The following is a 26,332-nucleotide window of genomic DNA, read 5'->3' on the forward strand; positions in this document are numbered from 1 at the left end:
AGCCCCCCAACTGAAATGAGATGTCTAGATAACTCAAAAGTTCAGCTCAAGTCAGTTATGAGCTCAGAGTGTAGTTGACAACTTTTCTCCAAAATGATCTTGAGATGCATCGGAGTTGTCCTAGTCATGTTTCCATAGCTCTTGGACTCGATTGCTAGCTTAAATCAGCTCTCGTCATGTGGTTGACTATGTACCTTCAAAAGAAAACACAATATAAGCTAAGTATTTAAAGTAATAAATATTAAATATAAACATGTGTACTATAGGTTATAATAATAACTCATGCATCATATGATAATGAATGAATATTATTATTATAACTATAGATTATATGCATGAATATCAATCAATGATGCCAACCATAGGACATAATGAATGAATGCACATGTTATGATAATTCAAGTATAATCTAATATGCAAATGTATGCTCATAATAATATATAGTGCATAAATGAGTAAATATAAGATAAAGTAAGTAGAACTCCCTTAGATTGAGCTTGATGGATCTTCAATGATATGAGTATTTCATGAAGAAAGTTGATGCTAGACAAGATCACGTCAATTCCTTCTCTTTTTTGTCGACTCTCTTACCTACATTGTTCATGTCTTTATCTTCATTTTTTTCATTTTATGTAGATTAATTTTGATTTATGATCGAGTCTTCATCAACTGCAACTTACGCTCAAGTCAAAAGGATAGATTGTCAATAGTTAACGAGACAAACTTTTCCTATCAATAACCTTTAACCACGAGATAACAACAATAATGTATAGAGGCAAACTCCATCATCATCGGGCAAGCTCATGCCTCAATCATAAAAACATATGTAGTAAATGGAATCGCCGCAAGAAAATGACCAAAAGGGTCTTGAAGCACAAAACCCAATCCATCAGTCCCTTAGTGTCGATCAAATGAGCCATCCAAATTCATCTTAACCACATCTAATAGTGGAGTAGTCCAAGTCGTAACCGTAGGAAATGGGGGAACAATCATGCACCTTCAACGAAAACTTGTCACATATACAACTGTTGTACATCGATTGGCACCTTATTGCGCATCATAGGTACGCAATCAATCATCCCACATTTCCAAACATAAGCCAGTAGCCAACATATCCTCAACGCCACAAATGTTCCGCCACAAGTACGACGAGTTCGAGCTCGAATCATAGGTGCATAAGAGTTGTAAAACAAGTTATTTTAGATAAAATATTAAATTTGTTTTTAAGGTTGAAATATCGATTCACTTGCTTTTGAGACAATAAGACATTTTTAAGTTGATATGTTATGAATCAATTAGTTGTTGGTTATCTTTTCAACACATTTTGTAATGTCTCTATTAGACACCAATAGCTTAAAATATGTTCATTTTAATGACTATAACATAAATGAAAAATTAGATAGACCCGTAAAAGCCATCTACCTTTATTCCTAATTTTCTCTCCTAGTTTTCTTTGATTAGCAAGTTGTTTTTCATCTCTTTTTGTCTTTGCTGATCGATAGCATCACCAACTTTAATGTTAGTTGTCGACTGCCGATACTCTTTATTGTCCTTTTATTTTCTAATATTGCATATTTGTTTTCTTTTGTTTTTTATTTTCAATAAGTCTGTTTGTATGACGTGTTTTCATATGCCTTTATGACACGTTTTCTTCTGCCTTTTGGCATGTTTTCGGTCTTTTGGTCGTTGTTTTCACTTATATTCCTCTAAGGATTGATTTGACATCACCACGACTGATCAAGATGGCACTTATTTGTTATTTTATTGATCTTCTCTACTTTGGACCCTTGGATTGAATTTGGATACCCGTTATGTGTTCGTGGATAGCTTTTCACGTCTCACGAGTCTGACTTGTGATTTATCGAAGGTATTTTAGTAGCTTGATCCCTTTTTGTAGTTCATTTTTCGATGCGATTAGACATGTTTGTATCTATCTTTGTTCAAGTTTTCTTGGTTAGATTTTAATTTTTCCTTGTATGGTCCTTATGTGATCTTAAGTTGCTAGTTTGTTTGAATAATTATAGAAAATTATCCTAATTATGTGCTTAATTACGATTATGATTTTAAATCTTTATTGTAATTTATGATATTTCCTATTTTAAATAAAATTATTATTTTTTCAAAAAAAACAAGATATGAATCCAATATGATATTTTTTAATTATTATATTATTATTGATTTTTTAATTATATTCCGTCTAAGAGTTTGTATTGTGATCTTTAGACAACTTAAGATCAAATTTATCATTTATTTTATTTTATTAAAAGATTTAGATAAATTAGAATTCAATTGTTATCTTCCGGCTTAGTCTTCTAATCTAGATTATAGAGTATTGTCTATAATCTACTCAAATTCTGTGACTTTGGTAGGTTATAAATAAACATCTCTCCTAATATAATGTATGCCTTTTATTTGACTAATATTTTTCTTTTTTCCGAAAACTTTGATTTGTTACTTTTACTTTAGAGTGTGAATAATCAATTATGAATTGAGATTTTCTTCTTCACTATCTAGGTTGTTAAAACGAAAACATCCTTAAGAAATTAGATGTTCAATATCATGTCGCGTATGTTGGTTTAAAAGGTGAAAAATTAAAACAAAATTGTGCATCACAAATTAAAAAGATTAGATAAAAAGATAGACATGCTATATAATATACTTAATCAAAAAATAAGTCTCTAAATTATATCTTTTTTTCTTGCCTAATTTTTTTGATCAATTTAGATGTCTAACGTTTCTAATTTTATAATTTAGGTTCATACGACGTAGCGACTATTAAAAATCTGTTAAAAATAAGTCAACCGATCAGTATTTGACATGTGGCTTGATTTTTTATTTTTTTATTTTCTTAAAATAAATTCATAAATTTTCTAAAAGAAAAACTCAACTTTTCCTATTTTTCATAAAATATCTGAGGACCTTCAATTCACCCGCCGACCACTCGCTTGTCGTTCATCCCCCGACCATTCACCTGTCGATTAGGATGCATATGGGTTTGGATTTAGGGTTTAGATTTAGAGATTTGAATTTAAGGATTTTGAGGGTTTGAAGCTACGATTGACGACTGAAAATGGGTGGGTAAGCGACAACGGGTGGGTAGGCGGCCAATGGGGGTAGTAGCGGCAATGGACGGTCGATGAGTGGGGCAGATGCTTTGTAACTAAGGATTTTGGGACTTTTTTTTTTTGAGATTTTAAAAATATTTTGGAGTTTTTTTAATTATAATAATTTTAAATTTTTTAAATTTTTTTAAAAAAATTTATAAAGACACCACGTGTCACATTCTGGGTGACTAACGTAACTTTTTTAACGTCTATTAAGGTCAAGGCATCTAAATGACAACATTGAAAACGTTAAACACTTAAATTAAAAATTATATATAAAACTTATTTAATTATATTTTATTTTTAAATTCTTTAACTCAAATAATAATTTTTTTATTTGATATTTCACTTTAGATTCAATTAAATAATAATCCAAATTCATTAAATCAATTCTCAGATCAACTCATCATATACCGAAAAATATTATTATTTAAATAAATAATTCTTTTACAATCAATTGCTCATCCATAATTCGTATATCGTTCATGAGTTACTATAAGCTAACAGAGAGATCACTTATATGACGAGTTACAAACCATACATTATCATTAATAAGATATGTTTTACTCTTTAATTAAGTTATGATTCTATGTCTGTAAATACAATTATATTACATATGAGTTAAGAACTCAACATTTCGAACGTCATCTTACTATCTCGAGATGCTTTAGTTCTTGATAATGATATATCAAAACATACAAGTAACACATATATAATTCTACATTTAGTCAATATTAAAATAAATATATTTTGAACGTCACAAATGAATTAAATTTTACATGTACAATGATCTTATTGAGTGACCTCAATGGTCAAAGAGAGTTCTTTCTCTCTTATAGTCTTGGATTCGAACAATTGCACCTACATAGTGTGAGTGCATCGTCAATGGTTAAAAACAATTATGAACATATAATACATTGTGATCATCTAGACTATTAAAAAAATTACATGCATGATCCCCATTGTAAAATAAAAATCTTAAGGTTTAAAATATCTTTTAATTTAATTTTAATATATTTTTATATTTTATATCAGTAAAATATTTATATATTTTTAATGATATAATGATATTTTTATTATATATTTTTAATTTTAATATAATTATTTTTACTATTCATTGATATTATTTAAAAATATATATAAAAATTAAATAAAATTTTCCTAAAAATAATTTTAAATACTAATATTTTAAAATTCTCTTCGAAACGCATGCTAAAAGATAAATGAATATTTCTCAAAAGAGTAAGTGTTTTTTTTATGGAACATAAGGTTTATTCACCATTTTTCTTTATATATATATATATATATTTCTCACTTTGAATCCTAATCTTATTTCTTAAATTGTTCCTTAAAATATTATTTTCATCTCTTTTTCCTTTTAAACTATTATTTTTGTGTTATTGATGTCCAATAAGAGTGTGCCACTTGTCCATTTTTGATTGACCACTTTTTTTAAATAATTTGAGCTTAAAATGATACCAATTTAAGGGGTAAACTAGGAAGAAAAGTATAGTTTTAGTGTAAATGTGGAATCAAGCCAAAAATTAAATAGATGGGATAAATGGGTAAAGTACACAAATGGTCTCTCGACTATGGGATACAGTTTTGTTAAGTCCTCCGACTATTAAAAGATACAAAATGATCCTCTGACTATTAGAAGTTACAAAATGATCCCCCACTATAGGGAGTTATTTTGTTGAGTCCCTTTAAAAGTTACAAAATGATCACCCGACTATTTATTATGTTCTAAACTTGTCATTTTTTGTTAAAAATTAACGATCATCTGAGCTAAATATTAATATGATGACTGAGATATGATAGTAGTTTGAGATTATAAATTAGATTTTATCATATCTCAATAATCATGTTAATGTTCAACTCAAATCGCCATTAATTTTTTAACAGAAAAGTACGAGTTTGGAACATAATGAAAAGTCAGGTGATCGTTTTATAACTTTTAATAATTGAGGGACTCAACAAAATAACTCACAATAATTGAAAGATTATTTTATAACTTTTAATAGTCAGTGACTCAACAAAGCAGTATACTATAGTCAAATGACCATTTGTGTACTTTACCCGGGATAAATCAAGCTGGGCTGGGTTCATTAGAGAAAGAGAGATGGCTTAAGGAAAGGAAAATAGGCCGAACTTTATAGCTGAATGAGAATGGCAGCAAAACATTGAACAATAAACCCTGCTTCTTAAGTGTGAATATAATCCTCCCCGTGGCGGAGGAGACGGTGGAAAGACTCTGTACTCCGCAATTTCGCCGCTGCTGTTGCTGCTTCTGCTGCTGCTATCACTCTCCTTTTTGCAATTACTTCCTTAATTTCATCTCACGAAATCACCCTTTGCACCACCTCCTTCAAACGCAGGTATTACCAGAAAAAAACTTTACTCGAGTGTAATTTGTCTATACTTTCACGATGCAGCTTTGTTTGTTGTATCTAAAATAATTGGTCTGTTCTCTTATGTTTTTGTTGTTATTATGATTTATTTTCCTCTGAAAGGAAGCTATATTTGTTCAATTATCAGTTTGAATTTTTTGGAGGGAGTCGCCCTCCTATGTGCCTGATTAGATATCAAAAGGATACATTGAACCGCATTGAATTATTAGGGTTTGGTTATGGAGGTTTATCATGGTGACGATTCATTTTTTTTGTTAAGAATTTTTTGTTATCATGTCAAAAGTCTTCTCTGTTTATCTATGATCCTTTTCATCAGTTTCTGTTGTGCTTTTTAATGTATTTTGTCCGACATTTTTGAGAAAATCTTTGGGAAGAAAATTTTGCAATGATTTCAGTAGGTGAATGAATAGCTGTGGCTAAAGAAGAATTTTCAGGAATGGATTTAAAGATTTCAAGAAAATGAGTAAATAGTGACCTTATAGCAAAGTCAATGCTGGCATTGGATTTCAGAACATCCATTTCTTTATCTCCGCAAATGAAGCCACAGAATGTCGAATTTCATGTTATTTTGACTTATTTCATGAGTTCACTATCCCATTAGAATTGCTTGTTCTCGTCTTTGTTGTAATGGAGATTTTATTGGATATAGTTACATTATTAAACCAAATAATGTATACTGATGATTGATTTGTGTCTTCTCAAGTGCAGTGGCTAGTTTTCTCATGGAGAGCTCTGATGATGAAAAGGATGGAACCTATGGAAATTTTATGCCCAAAGAACTGAGCCATAATCTTGCATTGAATGGTATGAAGTTTGTAGATGAAGTCCTTAATGGACAGAGTGAGCGATGTTTGGAAAATTTTCGCATGGATAAGCCAGTGTTTTACAAATTATGTGATATTCTGCAAGGCAAAGGCTTACTTCGGCATACAAATCGTATCAAGATTGAGGAGCAATTGGCCATTTTTTTGTTCATAATTGGCCATAATCTACGGACTCGGGCTGTGCAGGAGTTATTCAGATACTCTGGTGAAACCATCAGTCGCCATTTCAATAATGTTCTGAATGCAATTATGGCAATTTCATTAGAATTCTTTCAGCCTCCAAGATCTGATGTTCCACCAGAAATCTCGCAGGATCCTCGATTTTATCCATATTTTAAGGTGTTCCTAATATGTAGTTTTACTAGTATCTATTTTTGGGTCACTTTTATCTCATTTTCAACAACATTTTGTAGGATTGTGTGGGAGCCGTTGATGGCATACATGTCCCAGTTATGGTTGGTGTAGATGAGCAAGGACCTTTCCGAAATAAGAATGGATTACTTTCTCAGAATGTTCTGGCAGCTTGTTCATTTGATCTTAAATTCCATTATGTTCTAGCTGGTTGGGAGGGCTCAGCATCAGATTTGAGAGTTCTAAATTCAGCACTTACCAGACGTAATAAGTTGCAAGTCCCTGAAGGTATTTACATATTCACCAGATACTCACTAGTTTCTTTTTCTTGGATGCTGAATAAATTGGCATTTTCACTTGGTGTTTGAATAATTAATACAAGCATTATTTTAAGGAATGGGATCTTAATCCATATTTGGACTCCAGATGTGCCTTAAATCTCTTAGAACATCTAGAATAATGCATTTAAGCTGTCTATTACTTCCTAAAGTTCCAGTTTTAGCAGTTCAATGGAAATTTTCTATTATGCAGGAAGATACTACCTTGTGGATAATAAATATGCAAATATGTCAGGCTTCATTGCCCCGTATCTTGGTGTCCCCTATAATTCGGATGAATTTCCCAGTGGTTATCATCTTCAAGATGCCAAGGAGCTATTTAATCAACGACACTTCTTGCTGCGAAATACTACTGATCGTACTTTTGGGGCCTTAAAGGAAAGGTTCCCTATTCTGATGTCGGCCCCTCCTTACCCATTGCAAACACAGGTGAAATTGGTGGTAGCAGCATGTGCATTGCATAACTACATCCGTAGGGAGAAACCTGATGATATGCTTTTTAAAATATACGAACCGGAGACTGCCTTACAGATACAGGAATCATTGGCTCCACTAGAGGTGGAACAAGCAATGATGCATGTTGATACCCATGATCTGGAAGGTGCATTTGAAGCAGAACATCCAGAACACAGTTTACAGTTGAGGGATTCAATTGCAACTGAAATGTGGGAAGACTATATCCGTGATTTAGCAGCCATGTAGATTGATATATTCATTGTGGCTTTAGAGTTAGGCTAGGCCTGAAACATTTTCGTCAACAATGACTATATAGAATGATTATCCCCCTTTCGAATGTACATTGGCTTTCGAATGTACATTGGCTTTTGGTTTATATAGAATGATTATCTTCTTCCATGATGTCTCCGGTTGTGAATGTCTACATTGGTATTTGTCAAAACTGTGGGTGTACCGTGACTGCAACTCAGTTCATGAGGGTTGACGTGTACTAATGACACTGGATCACATCCGAATTCCAGAGGTATGTCACTCTGTCTATCACTTGGTTAATTGTTAACAAAATGTGCAGTTGTGTGGTAAAAGCAAAACCATACTTTGCCCTTCTTGCATTGCCTTTTGTTCGGAATGAAAACGGCTATCACCTTGTTGAAATATTGAAAAATTTGACCTAACATCTACCAATTCACATTATTCTGATACTTCATGTTTACGGTACTTATTTTGGTTTGAAATATATAAGTTCATCATGTTAATAGGATATGTTCAATTTCTATGCTTTCGAGTCGACGGCTTAAGTCGTCGATTGTTATAGTTTGCTATTCTATAAACATTATTTGAAACAATGATGCTGGAAATTCTTTTATTGGTATGAATTGAGAAATGAATTTTGTTGTCAAATTGTAATTTTATCAGTGGATTAATTTATTATATTATCATTGTTTCTTAAGGGATTTAATTGCAAAATTTTCATTTTTGGGTGACTAAGGTCATTGCTTGTCCCTTGCTCATATTGCACTATTTAAATAGGATAATGCATTAATAATATTATCCTTGACCACGTCATTCGCCATAATGTGTTTGGTAGCACAAGTATAACATATTTTGTGATGATTCGAGATTGACACGATTAATTAACATTTCATAATATTATTCATTTGTGTTATAATTTGCAATGATAATTTTATTCAAAATAGGAAATATCCTAAATTATAATAAAGATTTACAATCATAATCGTAAATTAAGCACACAATATCCTATAATCATTGAAATAATTTTATAGTTGTGGATTGTAGTAATAATATTGTTCATAATTTATGCTTCTTAGTCAACAAACTGTCCCCAAGAAAAGGAAGGTTGTGAAATGTTGAAAGGGTGATTGTAGTCAAACAAGAACATGGAATACACTTGCGGCCCACGAAAGAAAATTACAAGCAGAATCATTGGACAAAGTATATATATATATATATATATACAGAGAGGGAGAATTAGAAGTTAGAAGTATGTGTATATAGCAGTAGAAATGGTGTCATTGAAGCTGCATAAGCGCCTGGCTGCAAGCCTCAATTGTGGAAAGGGAAAAGTATGGGTCGACCCCTGCGAGGCCCTTCTTATCTCCCTGGCCAATTCCCCTACGTCTCCCTATTCCCCTTTTTATTTCTTATTTATCGGCAACCTATGTATGTATAAGCATTACAGTGGAAGATGTACATGGAGGTCAGGGTAGATATGTGCTCACCATGAAATTCAAATTTCTTTATATTAGTTGTTAATTTATTGATGGTGCACACCCTGAAATTTTATTTGTGTTTATCCCATTCGAATTTATTTTGTTATTAGTATATATGGAGGCCTTGTACTCACTTGGTCATTTTCCTGAATTAATCTCGGAAACTTACATGCAGTTCATGATTATATACAGGGATAGACCTAGGGGCGGTTCACCCCTAAAAAAATTAAATTTATATATATTTTATATTTTTATTGAAAATCTATTCTCGTTCCCCTAAAATTTTATAAATTTATTTTCATTCAAATTTTATAAATTCGTCCGTCTAACATAAAAGTCTATATTTGTCCCTAATTATATATAAACTAAGAAGCATGTTTCATTAATGGCGCATGGACCTAATACTGATGCAGGCATGGAAGAAAGCTTGTAAAGGACAGTTTTTTTTTTTTTTTTATCAAAAAGCCTAACGTAAGTCGCTCCGGATGGAGATACAGGAAAGGCAATCACAGGAGAGAAGGATATGGCAAGAGAAAGGGAACAAGGGAAGCAAGGCTACCATCCAAGCTTTTGTGGATGAGAAGATGTCGTGTCCTGGGGCGACTCCTTCGGAAGTACAGGGAAGTAAAGAAGATCGATAAGCACATGTACCATGAAATGTATGTGAAAGCCAAGGGAGGCGTTTTCAAGCACAAACGTGCACTTCTTGAGACCCTTCATAAGGCTAAGAGTGATGATGATCCCAAGTTCCATTTTGACCAGATTATAGTTATCAAAGCCATGGGTAAATTAGGTACCAAGGAGACTAGGGTTCCATGGAGGAAACAATATTTGAGTCCACCAATGGAAGTTATGGATGTGTTTAATAATGTTAGATTAGTTTGAAATGTATGTACAAATAAAATTGATGTAATTATATCACTGATCAGTTGGTCTAATGAGACGAGACACTAGATTCTTTTAACAATGTTAGTGATTTGAATCTTAGCGTTTGTAGATGGTGCAAACTGGATTGGGAGGGTCACCTCAATATTAGACTTTTGCAATTCCCAATATAGATTAGTCTATTAATAGATCGAATACATGTGATTATACCAAAAAAAAAAGTTGATGTAATTATGCTTATTACATTCATCAATAACATAATAAGGTTACTAAACAAGACTTGAATTGGCAAAGTCCAAATACATGAGGATGCAAAAGGCCTAATAACATTCATCAACCTGGTTCTTTTTTCTTATTGTTTAAGCCTTATGGCCTAACCCGTTCTTAACAACAGTTTGCCCATTTATTTGTTTCCAAAAGGAAATGAATAATATGATGTTTTTAATGCACAAAAGGGTCATAATATGTTAAACCAAATTTTGCAGGATCAATGATCACAGCTGGTTAACCCCCAAACCATTAGGCTTTTCCAGCAGAACCGAATAGATGCATCTTCTCAGCAACCACAGCTTTCATGGCTTCTATAGCAGAAGCCATTACATGCACTAGATCTCCCTTCGGACTGTTCAGGGATTCCATGTAAGCTTTTCGTACCTCCGTGTTCACGTTGAACTTCCTCACACCGCGGTCTATGCAACCCTGTCCAAGGTAATTAATCAACAAGGCAAATCGGTCTCATATTCATTCATCTAGTGCAAAACATAAGCAAACTCTTCAACTGTCATATTATATATGAATAACCCCACAGAGAAAGTAGATAGTAGATGATACCTTCACTAGTTCCTTGGACAAACCAGAGGCTCCATGCAGCACAAGAAAAACTCCTTTCTTTGAACTTAGGGCATATAGATCCTGAACAACGAGGAATAGTTTACCAACGCTACCAAGGACTTATGTAGGATGAGTTCATTAAAATGTTATTATGCTACTGGAAAACCGAGATCTAGCAATTAAAAAAACAAAAAGCAATATGTAATTTAGCTTCTCAATAACCATGAATTCTTCTGATCTGCCATCAGCCCATGATGATCTATAAGCATCTAAGTGCAATACTAGTCATTGACATGAGATTGTATTTCAACCATACCTCTGTAAAACATACAAGCAGACATTAAAAGAGGGACGATGTGGAAATTTACCACTTCGATTATGCAAGTATTCCAAATTTACCACAAGCCTTTTGCTATTGTAACTGTACCATCATATTTTTAATTTTGGAGCAAACTTGGTCAAGAAATAACAGTTGGGGAACCTTTTAAGATATCCATTAAAAAAACTACTCTAAACACAAAGGAATATCAACAATTAACATTCCACAAACAGAATTTTATTATGTTTTTAATTCATGTATTAACTTTGGTAAAACAAGCTAACTAACCAGATCAAGAGATCGCAACAGTACTTTGTTTGAAGTACCACGGTTTTATATTTAGTTGAAAATGTCACAATGAGAAAGGAAGAGAAATAAAATAAAAAAGAAAATTTTGGTTTTACTTAATCTAAGAGAAAAGTTCATTTGAAATTACATAGAGAAAAGATTTAATTGATTTTTTCACAAACTAAAAATACGATGAAATTTTCCATCATGTGATTAATTATAAAAATGAAAAAGAATTGCAATATTTAAATACGCAAAGCATCATTTATTGGTTAATAAAAGATCTTGCGAAAAATTGCTTCAAAACTATATTTATAGTTGTAACTACACAGGTTAAAACATTTCCAGTAAATTTAGATCAACTACATAAGTGATGAATGTACACCTCATCCCTAGAAAACAACTGTCTTGACTCTAACTTTGCCTATCTCGTTCAAAGAGTTCCATGTGAAGCACCAAGTAGATCTCATTAAATAATTTTTGTGAATTGAATTATAGTATAAGCATGCATCACGTTCTCTTTAACACTGTTATTTAGTTGAAACATTGAACACGGCATCCATCCTTAACCAGAACTTTGAACAGCATAAATACTCCCAAGTAAATGCAGCCTGCTACTAGTAAGACAGAATTCAACACAAAGGCTAACTATAAACCAGCAAGTATTGAGATATTAATAAAATAAGCTACAGTATAAAATGATAAATACGTATACTTGACCTTAAGCAAATCAAGTTTGAGATTTGGGCCACTTGCTGGATATTTTCCATGCACATTCCCAATGCATACTGCCAAGGCATCTATCCCAGTCTCATCTATGAATGCTTGAGCCTGAATTTCATGAGGTGAACTTTGATATGAGCAATAGAAAAATGATAGTAGTAAACCGATCAGGTATCTAAATTGGTTTACCCTAAGTCAATGGTGTTGGTTATGGTTGTTTTTGGGTGTCTTCTGTTTTTCTGTTTTTGAAGGGGTGTTTTTCTGGTTGTATCTTATGTAATTTCAGGTGTTGAATAAATTTCTAAGGCACTCTTTTCCTCCTTCCACTGATTAAGGAGCTTCGTTATAAGCTCCTATAATCAAAAAGGGGGTTTTTAACGAGGCCTACAATTCTTATCAAAAAAATAGTAGTAAAGCATTTTTCAATTTGATCAAGTTCTGTGACCTGATTAACATCAGTCAGCTTTGCTTCATAATCTTCAACAGTCAAATCATCTTCAATTCCAGACAATCTTCCAAGTTCTGCCTCCACAAGCATATCCTTTAAGTGGGCCAAGTTTGATATGTGCTTTGTGTATGAAATATTATCCTTGAAGGGAAGATGTGAAGCATCCACCATTACTGAATCAAAGCCCTAGCAGTAATAAAAAACAATTTTATATCATAAACAAACTTACTATGTAAACACTTAAGGAATATCAACAATTATCATTCCACAAACAGAATTCTATTATGTTTCTAATTCATGTTTCCACTTTGGTAAAAACATGCTAACTCACCAGCTCAAGAGATTCCAACAGTTCTTTCTTTGAAGTACCATGGTCAAAGTGAACAGTGATGGGAACCTGCAATACATGCACATGCATCAACTCAAATTCCTTCTTTTCCCCCCTCTGTTTTGTAAAACTAGCACTTGAATAATTATGTTATGTTATTTGCAATAAATTTCATCTTCAGGGTGATGGTTTTGTTCTCGGGCCTATGTGTAGCTAAATACAACATCCAGGAGATGTATTGTATGTGACTTCAACAAGGAACAAATAACAGCCTCATCCTGGGTATTTTCTCTCTCAGATGAGATGAAACAGAAACTGAAAATTTAAATAAAAGTATCAGTTTGTTCTTGTACTGTATGTATGTATGTTAGGAATCTGTAATGGGTTTACCAGCTCAAAATTTTAGCATAACCAGCAATTGTAAGTAAACAAAGGAGACATCCCAGTCAACACAAACCAGATGTTCTTGCTACTATTACCAGGACAAAGTTTAATAGACAATTTGAAAACTACAAGGCAGACACATTGAAGATACTACTTTTTGATGCTTGATATGTAAGCCAATTTGCATCTTATTCCATTCTTTTTTTCCATTCTGACTTGGTAAATGAAGGGCTACTTACGCTGGCCTGTTCTGCAGCAGATATACAACACGCAACCAATGTAAGCCCTCCTTGCTTAAACGCAGCAGGATGAACCTGGAAAAGAAATGGATCTATTAGAAATTATTTTTGGAATTGGAACTAAAGAAAGAAGAAAACGGTTCCAACAAATTGTTGATGGTTGGCCTATTGGACATGGTGATGTAAGGGGTACACTACAATTTTCTTTGTAAAGAGGATTGAAATGACAACCATTTTAAGCAATTACTATACTAAATTTGGAAGCCATTTGAAACTTGTCCATTAGATTAAAATCTTTTGCATTCTTTCTCCTTTCTACCCTACCAAAGCCCAACATTAATCAAAATGCACAATACAAAAATTAAATAAAGGTTATATCCTGCAACCTTGAGTTGAAAAGGGCATTCAAGTTTCTTATTTTCTGTATACTTGATATGAATGCACAATCCAGACAAGAAGAAGGTAAACCAGATCTTGCTCCACTAGGGCTTTTGGCATGTGTTTGCCACATTCCAGTAAGGTCTTCCCCTAACCAATGATCATCTACATAACTTGATTTTGCATCTCTTAAATTTATTACGCAAATGGCATAGGTAATTGCAAAAATTGGGTCCCAATTTTACCTGTTGGACAGATGTATGTCATTACAGATTGGCCTCAGCGGTTAGTTGTTGGACATGTGTAAGCAGTAAGATCAGGCTCAGGGTGGTTACTTATTGGACATATATGTATAATAGGTAGCATCAGGTGACGGGTTATTTTTCAGACAAAAAAATAGATGAATCCAAATTCGAAACTCACAGATGTCAATGTATGGTGCAAGAGAAAAATGATACATCTTCTTTATGTGAATAATTTTTTTATATAATTTCAAAAAACCAGCTTCTGACCTGTAAAATAGCTGGACTACGTTCTTGCTTTGCAGCTGCTACTACAGCCTCGACTCCTTCCATGTTATAGACATTGAAGGCTCCAACAGCATAGCCACCCATTTCAGCATTCTTTAAGGAGAGAAACATTGTCAATACCCGGGAAAGGATTATTAATAAGAAATATAGTAAAAGAGAGCATCTATTAATTACACTTAGGATCTCCTTTGTTGATGAAAGTCTGAGTGGGCGAGCCCAAGATCTCACAACTTCTGCTAGTGCTTTGCTGTCGCCAACATTACCTATGAAAGGTAATTTACTAGAGTTAGGCTCGACTTTTTGATTTTAGTCCAATCTGTTCAAAAACATGAAAAAAGAAAGAAAAAACTTCTACCAGGGAAAACAATGTAGGGAACTCCGGGATGTCTACTTTCAGGCCCTAGCTCCCACAAAGGGACTCCGGCTAGGGCCTGTCCGACTACTTTGGCACATTTTGCTTCGAGAGCTTTTGTAGCAAGGTCTGATGAGGTGATTCCACCCTAAAACAGAAAGGCATAGACCATTATTTTGTTTCAAAACATTTGAATAAGAAAAATTGGTTGCACTCAATTGGTAAGAACCAGTGAAAAACATAACATGAAGAAGATACAAAATGCAAAAATCAATTATTTCATTGCAGTGATATGTGGCTAAAGGGTGACCTTCATTAGAAATTTAAAATCTTCTAAAATTGATAAAAAGTTAAATATCACTCCAAATAAAATATATACCAACAAAATAAACTAAAATAACCAGAAAGAAAATGTCAAGGTCTGCTTTGGAGAGTTAAGATGGAACAATATCAAATTATCCATTTGTTTGCTACATTTGATTTAAATTCATGCAACATGCATGCTGTACGTTTGGAATGTTTGAAATAATCTCACTCAAATGCAACTCAAAACTCACAGGGATCCCAGTTTCTTTATGACAAAAGATTCTAGCCAAAAATTTAAACAAAAAGAGATGCGATGATCACTGACCACAGAGTTATCAATTTAGTTGAAAAAAAATACAGTTATGTCAAACATTATTGCAATAAAAATATCAGGTAATCATAGCGAGGTTGAAAATAAAAACATTTTATCATTTTCAGCTGCCAAAGAATGAAGTTGGTGGAAATTACTGCAAAGGTATTCTATGAAAGCAAAATAAATTTGATGAACAACTTTCCCAAAAGATGGAAGTACATGACTCCTGAGGGATATCAGATCTGGCATGCCTAAAAAATATAACCAAGTAATGCTTGGTCAATATTTAACTTAAGTACCTTGGCCAGAATATAACGAGGTCTTGTAGTTATCAGCCTGACTACTTCAACCAGTGCAGAGCTCACTTTGAAGTTGATCTCTAAACTCTCAGAAGCAGCTATCAAGAAAGGAAGGTAAAACAATTGCCATTTCAATAAAGAGAAAAAGAGAAACAAAATTATTGCACTAATAAAGTCTCCAAAAATAGCAAGAATTATTTTATATTCATGCATGAGTATTTTCCAAGAAACTTGAAACAAACTTTTTCCAGTGATGAGTTCTCTGCTGCTCATTATCAGAGTATCTTTCCGAGCTGCAAGAAACACAGAAGCCATCTCTGCAGTTTTATTAATTTCCTCCTTCCTTTCTTCTGATGACTTCATAGCAACTTTGTGAACAGAAACCTGTTCACAACAAAGAACAAAAACTTAGTACCTAGTGTAGATTGTAGCCACATAAATTAGAATTTTATTGTAATTTAATTATTAGAGTTTTTTTTATTTACTTTGTACTCGACATCTTATCTAATTAAGAGAATAGATAAGATAAAAGTAGACAGAATATTAGTCAGATTAAGTTAACTCCTAATAGGACTCTAAGTTAGAGTTGTTTACCTATTGTAAATCTGCCTATTAAGTCCTAAACTATGTAGTCATTTTCAATGAGAAAAATTACAGAGAATACAATCTCTTCTCTGTTCCAAACCGTCTTCTCTATTTTCTATATCTAGTACAAACCACTAGTACATTGGGCACATTGCAAAATTTTGCGGTAGTTTCACATATTTTGGCGTCAAAAAGACCAACTAAGCTTAAAGCACAAAACAAAGATACATATTATGAATTTTGGTCACCTCAATGCTTTTCAACATATGTCCATATTGTGACTGAAGCTCTTCAACCTGAATGAAAGACATGCAAAGAAGAGAATATCCACTTAGAAAAATTGAAGGCTAAAATATATAATAAGCCTTTATAGTAAATTCATCTAATCGATCATTTAATCAATTGAATCCTCCAGGGGCGAGGAAGGAAATTTCAAGACCTCCGCCAACTAAGACAAAATTGTAACGAGGCATAAATAATACAGATTTATAGTCACATGGCATTCTTTTAGCATGTATTAAAGAAGTCTTTTTCTTTAATTTAGGCAAGTCTCGAAAAAGACCATTTAGTATCTTGGAACCTACTTAAGAGAAATTCTATGTTGACGCATCTATTATACGTAATTCATACCACATGCAATTCTATCCCACTTGGAAAAAGGAGCGGATGGTGTAATATTTTCGTCCAATTAAGGGATCAACTGATCATAAACATTGAAAAAAAATTATAGACATACAATAGATTTAATTAAATAGACTTTGGATTGAAACCAAAACAGAAATAACAATAAACTTTTAAAATTAATTTAAAACTAAGAATAAAAATAAACTTTTAAAATACCAAATTTGGACCTGTTTTGTTGTTTTCGGAACATATGAACCCACAACTATGAGTCCACCACTTCTCTCTTTACTTAATCCTAGATCCTTTGGCAGGATTGGAGCTTTTGGGATAATTCCAATGCGAGCAGAAACAAAGCTCGCTGCAGAACGGCATAAGAAAGATTTTCCTTTCAATTCCGCCTGTCAATTGAGTTAAAGCTCAATACACCAAACTTCTCAAAATATTTATCAGCATGTTCAAACAGATAATATTACACTGAAAACTGTAATATTTCCAGTATCTTACCTGGATCATTCCATCAGCAAATACAGCCATGTCTCGTTCACTAACTGCATTTACTATGCATGTCGATCCCTGCTTCAGAAATAAATGAAAATATAGTGAATAACTTGCATCTAATTAAAGTTCCAGCCAGCAGTATCATTACAAAAATAGCTTTCATATAAAATGTCTGAGATGCATTAAAGTTTTGAAGGTTATTCTAGTAACAAACACCGTTCCATCCTAGTATAATTCAGATACAAGAGCTTAACATTGCACATTTCAAAAGGATAAGCAATTGATAAACAGTGATGAGAACTAGATGAACTTTGTCCAAATCATACAAAGTTGGAGATAGTTAGAACAATGTTATCTTACCAGTAATTAAACTATTAGCCATCAATTAAATAATGAAAATCCAACTTCTAATATACAGAAAGTGGTAAACAATTCAACCATGGCCTTGCACCAACTTACAAGTCCATACACATACGATGGCAACCAACCAACCAAAAATTCTCCCCACATGAGTACTAGAACGCACATGCATATTAAGAGCAGCACAAATAAAAAGAAACACACACCACAGACAGTACCTTATCCAAACCGCAAAGAAGCTTGCAAACTGCACCTGGTCCACCTTTTCTTAAAAGTTGGATAGAAATAGATGCAACACTGCCAGCTGGAATTCGTCCTGCTGTTTTCTCCTCCACCCACTGACAGATTTAGGTGAAGCAAGTCGCATATTCAGATTAGATAATTTTTTTACAAAGAAAAAAATAACACAAACAGGCATGTACTTCAGGAAAGTCAGACCTCTTTAAGGTTTGAAGATTTATAGCCAAAGGAAGCATCTTTAGCAAACTCTGTGTCTCCAGCAGGAACAAGCCTATAGCCAATATAATCCAATAATAGCCAGATATTAGAATACATACATTTGTAGTTATTCCTTTTCTTAACATTCTAGCAGGTGTGTGTGAAAGTGACAGAGAGGGCCTAATAAGAGAAACCAATTTGTATTTAGGTTAAAGTTGATACCAATCAGAATCTGCAACATAGTGTATATCATCAATGGTAAAGCGGCCTCCTTGGAGAAAGAAGGGGCATAGAATCCAAGCATCCACCTGACCTAGTACTGAAACAGCTGCATCTGGTTCCTGCAATACATGGCTTGAAACGTTAGACAGCTAAAGTCATTAACATGTATTTAAATTGCGTTGTGTTCGTGTTTTCGGTCATAATGTGCTTATCTTTTCTTTTCTTTTCTTTTGATAAAATGGAAGGCCTCATTAAAACCCCCTTCAAAACCGTCAAGCAACAAGAGTGGCTCAACGGACATTGGAAGGAAGAAAAGAGTGCCTCAAAATTTTATTGCATAAATCCAAGTACAAGAAGAATACAATCCCACCAAACAACCTTGACTACCACCTCAACAATGAGCTACAAAAAACTACAGAAACACAACAATTACCGAGCCGAACTCATAAAAACTATATCCTAAAGACAATCGACCAACCGCAAGCAAAACACAATATCAAAAATGACCAAAGTTCCCCAAATACAACACACTCAATGCTACAAAAATACCCCAACCAATTAGCCTATCCCCAACTTAGCAAATTCATCCGCTTCCCAGTTTTCTTCTCTCAACACATGCCTAACAATAACACCTTTATCAACCACAATCGAGGCGATAGCTTTAACTATGGACAAGAACAACAAAGTGGTGGCAGCAGGATTCTTGATCCATTCCACAACCATAGCACTATCGGATTCTAAAATAAGTTTACGGTCATAATGTGTTTATCAGGATTGCAAACATAATAGATGCTATTATGTGATTGTGATTTTTCTCCAAATTTGTACAGCTTACTGCGAAATTTAGCAATTATAGTTATAATTGTAAAAAAGACGTTTTTAATCATTTTTCAAGTTATTTATGAGGTATGAGTTTTTATTTAAAAAAAGAAGAAAAATTACCATTTTTTCATTCTAGTGATATTTTCATACTAAAGCATTGATTCTTATCTATAAATTTCTAGGAATATAAATAATAATTCAAATATTCATATTAATACATCAAATATTAATACTTAACGAAGTAAAAGTATTGATTCATATTAATACATCACAAACATTCTTATCACCATGACCTGTTTATATGACCTTTGTCCAAAAAATGATCAAATAAGCCAATATTTTCTAAATTCAAATATAAAATAATACATAATTAAATCAACTATAATATTTAACATTTAATTACTTTTCAAATAAATTCACTTTTATTAAATTTCTCTTTAAATAATTGCCATCTCAAATAATGAATACATAAATATTTTTGGAAGGAAAAAGGATGAGGTCTAAAATGGACCCAACCCATCCTGAAAACCCTCCTAGCACCAATCCTTCCAAATTCCCCAATCCACCCAACACAAAAAGTCGTCAATTTGACGATTTTGATATTTGAATTTTGCTCAAGGAGCTGTATGAGTTGTGAGTTTTTGGAAAAATGAAGTCCTACTGAATACTAAATGGGAAATGGGATAGTAGGAACCTAGAGGCAGATGCCCTAGCTAAGGCTGGAATAGGTTGATTTATGTGTTGTTATTTAGGGATGATTTTTGGTACTCTACTTCCTATTAAAGGAGTTTTAGGGTGTTGTAATTCCTATGTACTTTTTATGATTTTAATGAAATTCTAAGGCACTCTTTTTCTCCTTCCGCTGATTAAGGAACTTTTTATGAGCTCCATTAATCATGATGGGGATTTTTAATGAAGTCTCCCATTATTATCAAAATAAATAAATAAATGGGATGGTAGGAATAGCAGCTCATTATGACCATTATTCCCAATAACGGATTTTATTTGGGGCACAACCAGCCATTTTTTATGGGACTATTTCACACTGTTATTTATGTGTTTAATGGTGGTGGATTTGCAGCTACTGCAAAATAGTTGCCACGACACCACTTCACCATTTTAATCACTGGGTCATTATATCGCTAAATATGTTAGTACAACAATTTGTTTACTCAAAAATATATTTTCAAACTTATACTTGCCTCTGGAAAATGACCTCGTAAAGTCGAATCACCTCTCAGAACTACTGTGTAATCAATATGCTCAACTGATTTTGCCGCAGAGAAAAGATTGCTGCATATATCTTTGATCAGTTCAGTTGCCTGCAAAATGTTAATCTTTAGTTGCTCAAGAAGAAGGTTGAGAGAAATTTGAATTGGTTGAAATAAACTCTCAATAAAAAATCTTTCTATGGTCATGAAAAATGAGATCTAGGTATAGACTAACTTGACATGTGACCAAAAAATCTTTACCTTCTCAGAGCTTAGTGCTCTGGAGTTGGTCAAAATATAGAAGCATATAGGCTTTTTCCTGAACTGTTCAACGAGCGATTCAATACTCCTGCAAATGACAAATATAAGCAAAGAAAGTAAGGAACTCCTGGAAGGCAAGATTGTTATGTTACAACCAACAGGATATAAATAACGAGAAAACATTTTTAAAACCTAGAAATATATGTAGCATGAAGCATCTGTAAATGAGTTTAGACATTCAGTTTAACAAAGAAACTGGGTAGCACGATTATGGGTACATGAATGCTACAAATACAATTTCGTGAAAATTTACGATAAATTGGGATATGAGCACAATATAGTATGGCATAGTATATAGGTTGAATATTTATCTTTACATTTCAGTTAATATTAACCCAGTAGACAATAAAAACTCTTTTCAAATAAATAAATAACTAAAATCAATTTCATGAATACATTTCAGTTGGACCTCAATTTCATGAATAGAGCTCTACTAGGGAAATGGTCATGGAGGTTTGCTAATGATAGGGAGTCCGTTTGGAAGAAGGTGATTTGTAACAAATATAATTTGGACACTAGATTATTATTGTTCAATAGTAAACTTCCTGCTCATGCTTCTTGGCTTTGGAAATTGGTGGTCAATAATTATTATAAAGAAGATCTGTTTGGTGCTAAGTTTCGAAGCTTGTTTAAAGTCCAAGTGGGCAATGGAGAGAGTATCCGATTTTGGTTTGACAACTGGGCGTTAGATTCGCCTTTTAAAGTTGTTTTCCCGAGATTATTTGCTCTTTCTTTGCATCAGAATGGAAAGTTAATTGAGTTTGGTGAGTTTCGATCAACAGGTTGGTCTTGGTATGTTCAGATGAGAAGAAACTTGAGTGACTTGGAACTGGATCAGTTTTCAGACTTACTGGCTATCATTCATAATATTAGTCTTTCCCAAGAGTCGAGAGATGGTTTGATTTAGAGAGGAAATGGGGAAGGTATTTATACTGTCAACTCTTGTGTGAAGTTATGCTACTTTAATTCGGCAGCTGAGACTTTTTGGATGAAAAACATTTGGAGGGGATTAGTGCCTCCAAGAGTGCATACTTTTATGTGGCAGGTAGTGCATCAGAAATTGCCTGTTAAGTCTGAATTACAAAAGCGAGGGGTTTCGGGGATTGTGGACATTGCATGTCCTTTTTGTAATAGGAAGATCGAATCTTCCTCACATTTATTCTTCACCTGCTCTGTTTCGTGGTCCCTTTGGAATAAGTTTCTGAAATTTTGGAGAATTAGTTCGGTTCTACATGGCAATGCTTAAAGTTTTTTATTAGCTTGGGAAGATTTGGTGCCTTATTCATCTATTTGGTCTTTTATTCCGGGAGTTGTTCTTTGGACTATTTGAAAATTCAGAAATGCCATTGTGTTTGAAGGGGGATTGTTAGATCAGATGGATCTATTTTTTATGGCAAGATTTAGGCTCGCTTCTTGGTTCTTAGCTAAGTTCAAGGATGTATCTATTTCTAAAGACTCTCTCATTAGTAATCCTTCCCTAGGGGATTTATGCTCTTCTTACAGGAATTCTATCATCAAATTGGTGCCTTGATCTCCTCCTCCAAAGGGCTTTCTAAAACTGAATGTGGATGCACCTGTGAGTGGTGAGTGGAGGAAAAGTGGTATAGGTGGTTTATTAAGAGATGATGATGGTTCGGTGTTGGGTTCTTTCCAAGAGGCTACTGGACCAAGTCCTCCTTTGATGGAGCTTAAAGCCATTAAGAAGGGCTTAATTTTCTTTGATTCTCTTCGACAGCGTTTCAAGAAATGTTTGATTGTTGAAAGTGATAGTAAACTTTCAGTGGAATGGGTTAAGAATTTAGATAGATGTCCTTTTGTTTATACTGTTTTAGTTAAGGACATTGATGTTAGGTTAAGAGATATGGAGGGTATTATTCGATGGGTTGCTAGGACAGCTAATATTGAGGCTGATGGTTTAGCTGAGGTTGGTATTGGCTAGTTTCAATTTTTTGTTTAGGTTGTTTTAATTTTAAGTGTTTCGGGTTGTTCATTGTAATGGGTGTGATTTTGGCTGTTTTTAAACATTACGTATATTTCTGTTATTAATGAATTTTGAGGCACTCTTTTCTTCCTTCAGCTGATTAAAGAGTACCTTTGGCGCTCCATTAATCATGAAAGGGGTTTTTAACGAGGCCTCCTCTATATATATATGTGTGTAGAAGACATTCTATTCTACCAATAATTTAAGATGATTTTTTTAATAGGAAAGAGGCCTCATAATTTAAGATGATTCAACTACTACATTGCAAATATTTTTATAAACCAGCTGCATAACCTTAACATTTTTGGAACTTAATTATGTTATGATCAGATGCAAGGGACCATAAGGTTGAAACGCAATGTAACCCATAATATATGCCCCACAGTCTGTAAGTTAGTTTTGTTGTTACTTATTACCCCCCTTCTCTTCCAAACCATAGACCATTTCACAACCATAAGTCCCCTGCCCCTACATATACCCTATCATTATGTCCAGACTAGTCTTGTCTCTTTCTTTTTTCTTCTATTCCTTTTTATAATCTCAAATTTTCTCATAGCCCTATGTCCATGGTGGGACTGCTACCAGCATCACTTCATTGGAAGCAACACTATCCCCTTGCTTCCTGCATTTTTATTTTAGAATTCCTGAAGCTAATCCTGTGTCCGGTCACATCAAAATAAAATAATTACACTACTGTTTATTTACTGTGTTACACAAGTATCCCAACATGTTAGATTCATCATTCATGCCTATGACCAAGATAGACATGACAGGTATACACAAGGGGTTTAGGCATATCCATGCTTCATAGCAAAGCAGTAAGACAATTAAAACAATAAAACTTACCATTCAGTTAATACCTCAACATCATGAACAGTTTGTGTTCCAGTTGGATCATCATCAAGAACAACCAGTGTTTTTGAATTTTTCTGGTTTAGCATATGTATGTCATTGATAGGATCCGCTGGCCACTCAGGCGGAAGACTTTGAAAGACAACTTCCTTCTTAAGAGCTCGAAGTTTTCCTTCAACTTTAACACCTGTGAGGGTTTCATATACCTACAGAATAAGGAAAGCTGGTTACATCAACAAAGTGTTAATTACAATAACCAGCTGATATTTTTTTTAAAAAGAAAGGAAGGTCTTGTTAAAAACCCCCTTTATAACCGTCAAAAACACTAAGGTATCTCGACGGACACTATAAGGAGGAAAAGGGTGCCTCAAAATTTTAATACCAACCAAGAAAACAATACAAGACAACCATTACAACAACACCACCTAAAATCGGACAAAACAACCTAGAAGAACCAAAAAACACAAGTTCATCCAATTCTTATCTTAGCTAATTCATCTGCTTTACAGTTCACAACTCTACTAACATGTTTTACAATAACATTCCTATCTACTACCAAAGACCCAATTTCCTTCACAAGCAAACTAAATAGCATAGGACAAGAGCTCATACACTTGATCCAGTCTATCGCTTTACTGTTATCGCTCTCCAAAATAAGTCTTACCCTTGAGCTCCAACTCGAATTCTTCAAGTGAGAATGATAACTTTAAACACCATTACCATTTTAATTGATTTATGGATTTTTTTTATTAAAACAAGTTTTACTTTTGGGAGAATGCTCAATTGGTCCCTATAATTAGGAAAATTGGTTGTGATTGGGTACTGAAAGAAATATTCAATGTGATACCTAAACTTTCATTATGTCTATCAACATATCCTAAGTCCTAACACGAAACAACCCAACAAAATCGGATGAGGTATCCCTCAACCTGTGTTACTTCGACTTTTCATTTTAGGAACACCCATGTCCGACAGTTGTGTTTGAGATTGTTGTGATATACATAATCTTAGGATTTGATTTAGAATAATATCAGGGATTGACTCAGCAAATATTAGTCATTTATGGGTTGTAAATATTTAATGTAATCTGTATCTTTCCTTATTTAGCATATCTAATTATCAGTTAAACAACCAGTTCATGCTTGAGGTAGGATCAAACAGAATTTTCAGTGGGTACTTTTCCCTAAGAATATTTGGGACCCCCTCTTGGTCCACACAGGAACTCCAACATTCTGTGGGATCCAATGGTTCAAAGCTTCTATAAGAGGTTAGTGGGTTGGCAAGGATCATCTCTTTCAATGGCAGGCAGGCTGGTTCTGATTAAATCAGTCCTATGTTCACTTCCTACATACTTTTGTCAATGTTCAAGGTTCCGGCTTCAGTTTACAAGATCCTTAATTCTATTATGTCAAATTTCTTATGGAGTGGTAGAGATGAGAAAAAAGATTCATTAGGTGAGGTGGTCCGATGTTTGTAAACCAAAGATTGAAGGTGGTTTGGGAGTTCCTAATTTAAATGTGATGAATAGGGCACTCTTGGAAAAATGGGCTTGGAGGTTTGCTATTGAGAGGAAGGCGATTTGGAGGGAAATGCTTTGCATCAAATACAAAATGGACTCTTCCTTAATGCATTTTGACAGTAATGTTTCTCCTAAATACTCTTGGATATGGAGGTCTATGGTGAGTAATCATTTTAAAGCTGATTTGATGGGCAGTATTATCAGAAGCAAGTATAGCTATAAAATTGGTAATGGGAGGAATATTCGGTTTTGGCAAGACACTTGGGCATTGGATCATCCTTTAATGGTCATGTTCCCTAGACTCTATTGCAATGAACAAAACTGAAAAATTATTTCAATTTGGGGAATACAGCTCGAGGGCTGGTTTTGGAATGTTCAGTTGAGAAGGGAATTGAATGACTGGGAATATGAGCAATGGACAAATTTGATGGCTGTTATTTCGGATTTTTCTATTTCTGTTGATTCTGCTGATGGACTATTTTGGAAGGGTAATGGAGACGGGGTTTTCTCTGTTAAATCATGTGTTAATTTATCTTATTCGGGTACTTTTGTTTCGGAGGAAGCTAATTTTTGGAAGACTATTGTTTGGAGGGGCTTGCTGCCTCCAAGAGTGGAGACTTTTCTTTGGCAAGTGATCTTAAAGAAGCTGGCAGTGAAGACAGCTCTGGTTAAGAGAAGTGTTCAGGGCATAAATAAAACTTTATGTCCTTTTTGTAAGCTAGTAGAAGAGTCACCATCTCATTTATTCTTTTTCTGTTCGGTTGTTTGGCCAATTTGGACTAAATTCATGGGCTATTGGAATTTTCAGTCTGTTTTTCATAAAGATGCTAAAAGATTCCTACTTGCATGGGTTGAATTAAAGACCAACTCTCTAATTTGGTCACTTATCCCTGGAGTGGTTATATGGACAATATGGAAAACTAGGAATTCTATAGCGTTCAAAGGTGGAAAGCTAGATTGAGCAGAAATTTTTTTTCTAGCAAGGGTCAGGCTTGCTTCATGGTTTCTAGCTAAGGAAACTAAGATTTCTATCTCCAAGGATGCTCTTATTGCTAACCCTTC

General features: G+C 33.8%; 3 protein-coding genes across 4 annotated transcripts in view; 2 read left to right on the plus strand and 1 right to left on the minus strand.

The window, feature by feature from the left end:
• Positions 1-5,302: 5,302 nt before the first annotated feature.
• LOC120162967 lies at positions 5,303-7,847 on the plus strand. Of its 2 annotated transcripts, XM_039173001.1 has the most exons (5): positions 5,303-5,482; positions 5,540-5,543; positions 6,219-6,678; positions 6,753-6,978; positions 7,222-7,847. In XM_039173001.1, the coding sequence occupies exons 3-5, from the start codon at positions 6,238-6,240 to the stop codon at positions 7,728-7,730; spliced, it is 1,176 nt and encodes a 391-aa protein (XP_039028932.1). In that variant the 5' UTR covers positions 5,303-5,482; positions 5,540-5,543; positions 6,219-6,237; the 3' UTR covers positions 7,731-7,847. The 2 variants fall into 2 exon arrangements, with proteins under 2 accessions (XP_039028932.1, XP_039028933.1); XM_039173002.1 differs by lacking the exon at positions 5,540-5,543 and having other exon boundaries at positions 6,224-6,678.
• Positions 7,848-9,007: 1,160 nt separating this feature from the next.
• Positions 9,008-10,111, plus strand: LOC120163005 (60S ribosomal protein L19-1-like). Its single transcript, XM_039173042.1, has 2 exons — positions 9,008-9,120; positions 9,628-10,111. The coding sequence occupies exons 1-2, from the start codon at positions 9,008-9,010 to the stop codon at positions 10,097-10,099; spliced, it is 585 nt and encodes a 194-aa protein (XP_039028973.1). The 3' UTR covers positions 10,100-10,111.
• A 317-nt stretch (positions 10,112-10,428) lies between these two features.
• Positions 10,429-26,332, minus strand: part of LOC120163152 — a 57,358-nt gene continuing 41,454 nt past the window's right edge. Inside the window, exons 23-42 of the mRNA XM_039173147.1 lie at positions 23,746-23,957; positions 20,859-20,946; positions 20,589-20,708; positions 18,565-18,683; positions 18,343-18,415; positions 18,123-18,242; positions 17,551-17,619; positions 17,274-17,444; positions 16,671-16,718; positions 16,080-16,221; positions 15,838-15,935; positions 14,923-15,067; positions 14,742-14,830; positions 14,550-14,660; positions 13,660-13,734; positions 13,040-13,105; positions 12,706-12,894; positions 12,258-12,368; positions 10,931-11,011; positions 10,429-10,798 (exon numbers count right to left, since the gene is read on the minus strand). Of these exons, the coding sequence (XP_039029078.1) occupies positions 10,619-10,798; positions 10,931-11,011; positions 12,258-12,368; positions 12,706-12,894; positions 13,040-13,105; positions 13,660-13,734; positions 14,550-14,660; positions 14,742-14,830; positions 14,923-15,067; positions 15,838-15,935; positions 16,080-16,221; positions 16,671-16,718; positions 17,274-17,444; positions 17,551-17,619; positions 18,123-18,242; positions 18,343-18,415; positions 18,565-18,683; positions 20,589-20,708; positions 20,859-20,946; positions 23,746-23,957 (2,307 nt within the window). The 3' untranslated portion in view covers positions 10,429-10,618. The remainder of the gene's footprint in view (positions 10,799-10,930; positions 11,012-12,257; positions 12,369-12,705; positions 12,895-13,039; positions 13,106-13,659; positions 13,735-14,549; positions 14,661-14,741; positions 14,831-14,922; positions 15,068-15,837; positions 15,936-16,079; positions 16,222-16,670; positions 16,719-17,273; positions 17,445-17,550; positions 17,620-18,122; positions 18,243-18,342; positions 18,416-18,564; positions 18,684-20,588; positions 20,709-20,858; positions 20,947-23,745; positions 23,958-26,332) is intronic.

Source organism: Hibiscus syriacus, unplaced genomic scaffold, assembly GCF_006381635.1.
Source record: "Hibiscus syriacus cultivar Baekdansim isolate YM2019G1 unplaced genomic scaffold, ASM638163v2 tig00111427_pilon, whole genome shotgun sequence".
Lineage (NCBI taxonomy): Eukaryota > Viridiplantae > Streptophyta > Magnoliopsida > Malvales > Malvaceae > Hibiscus > Hibiscus syriacus.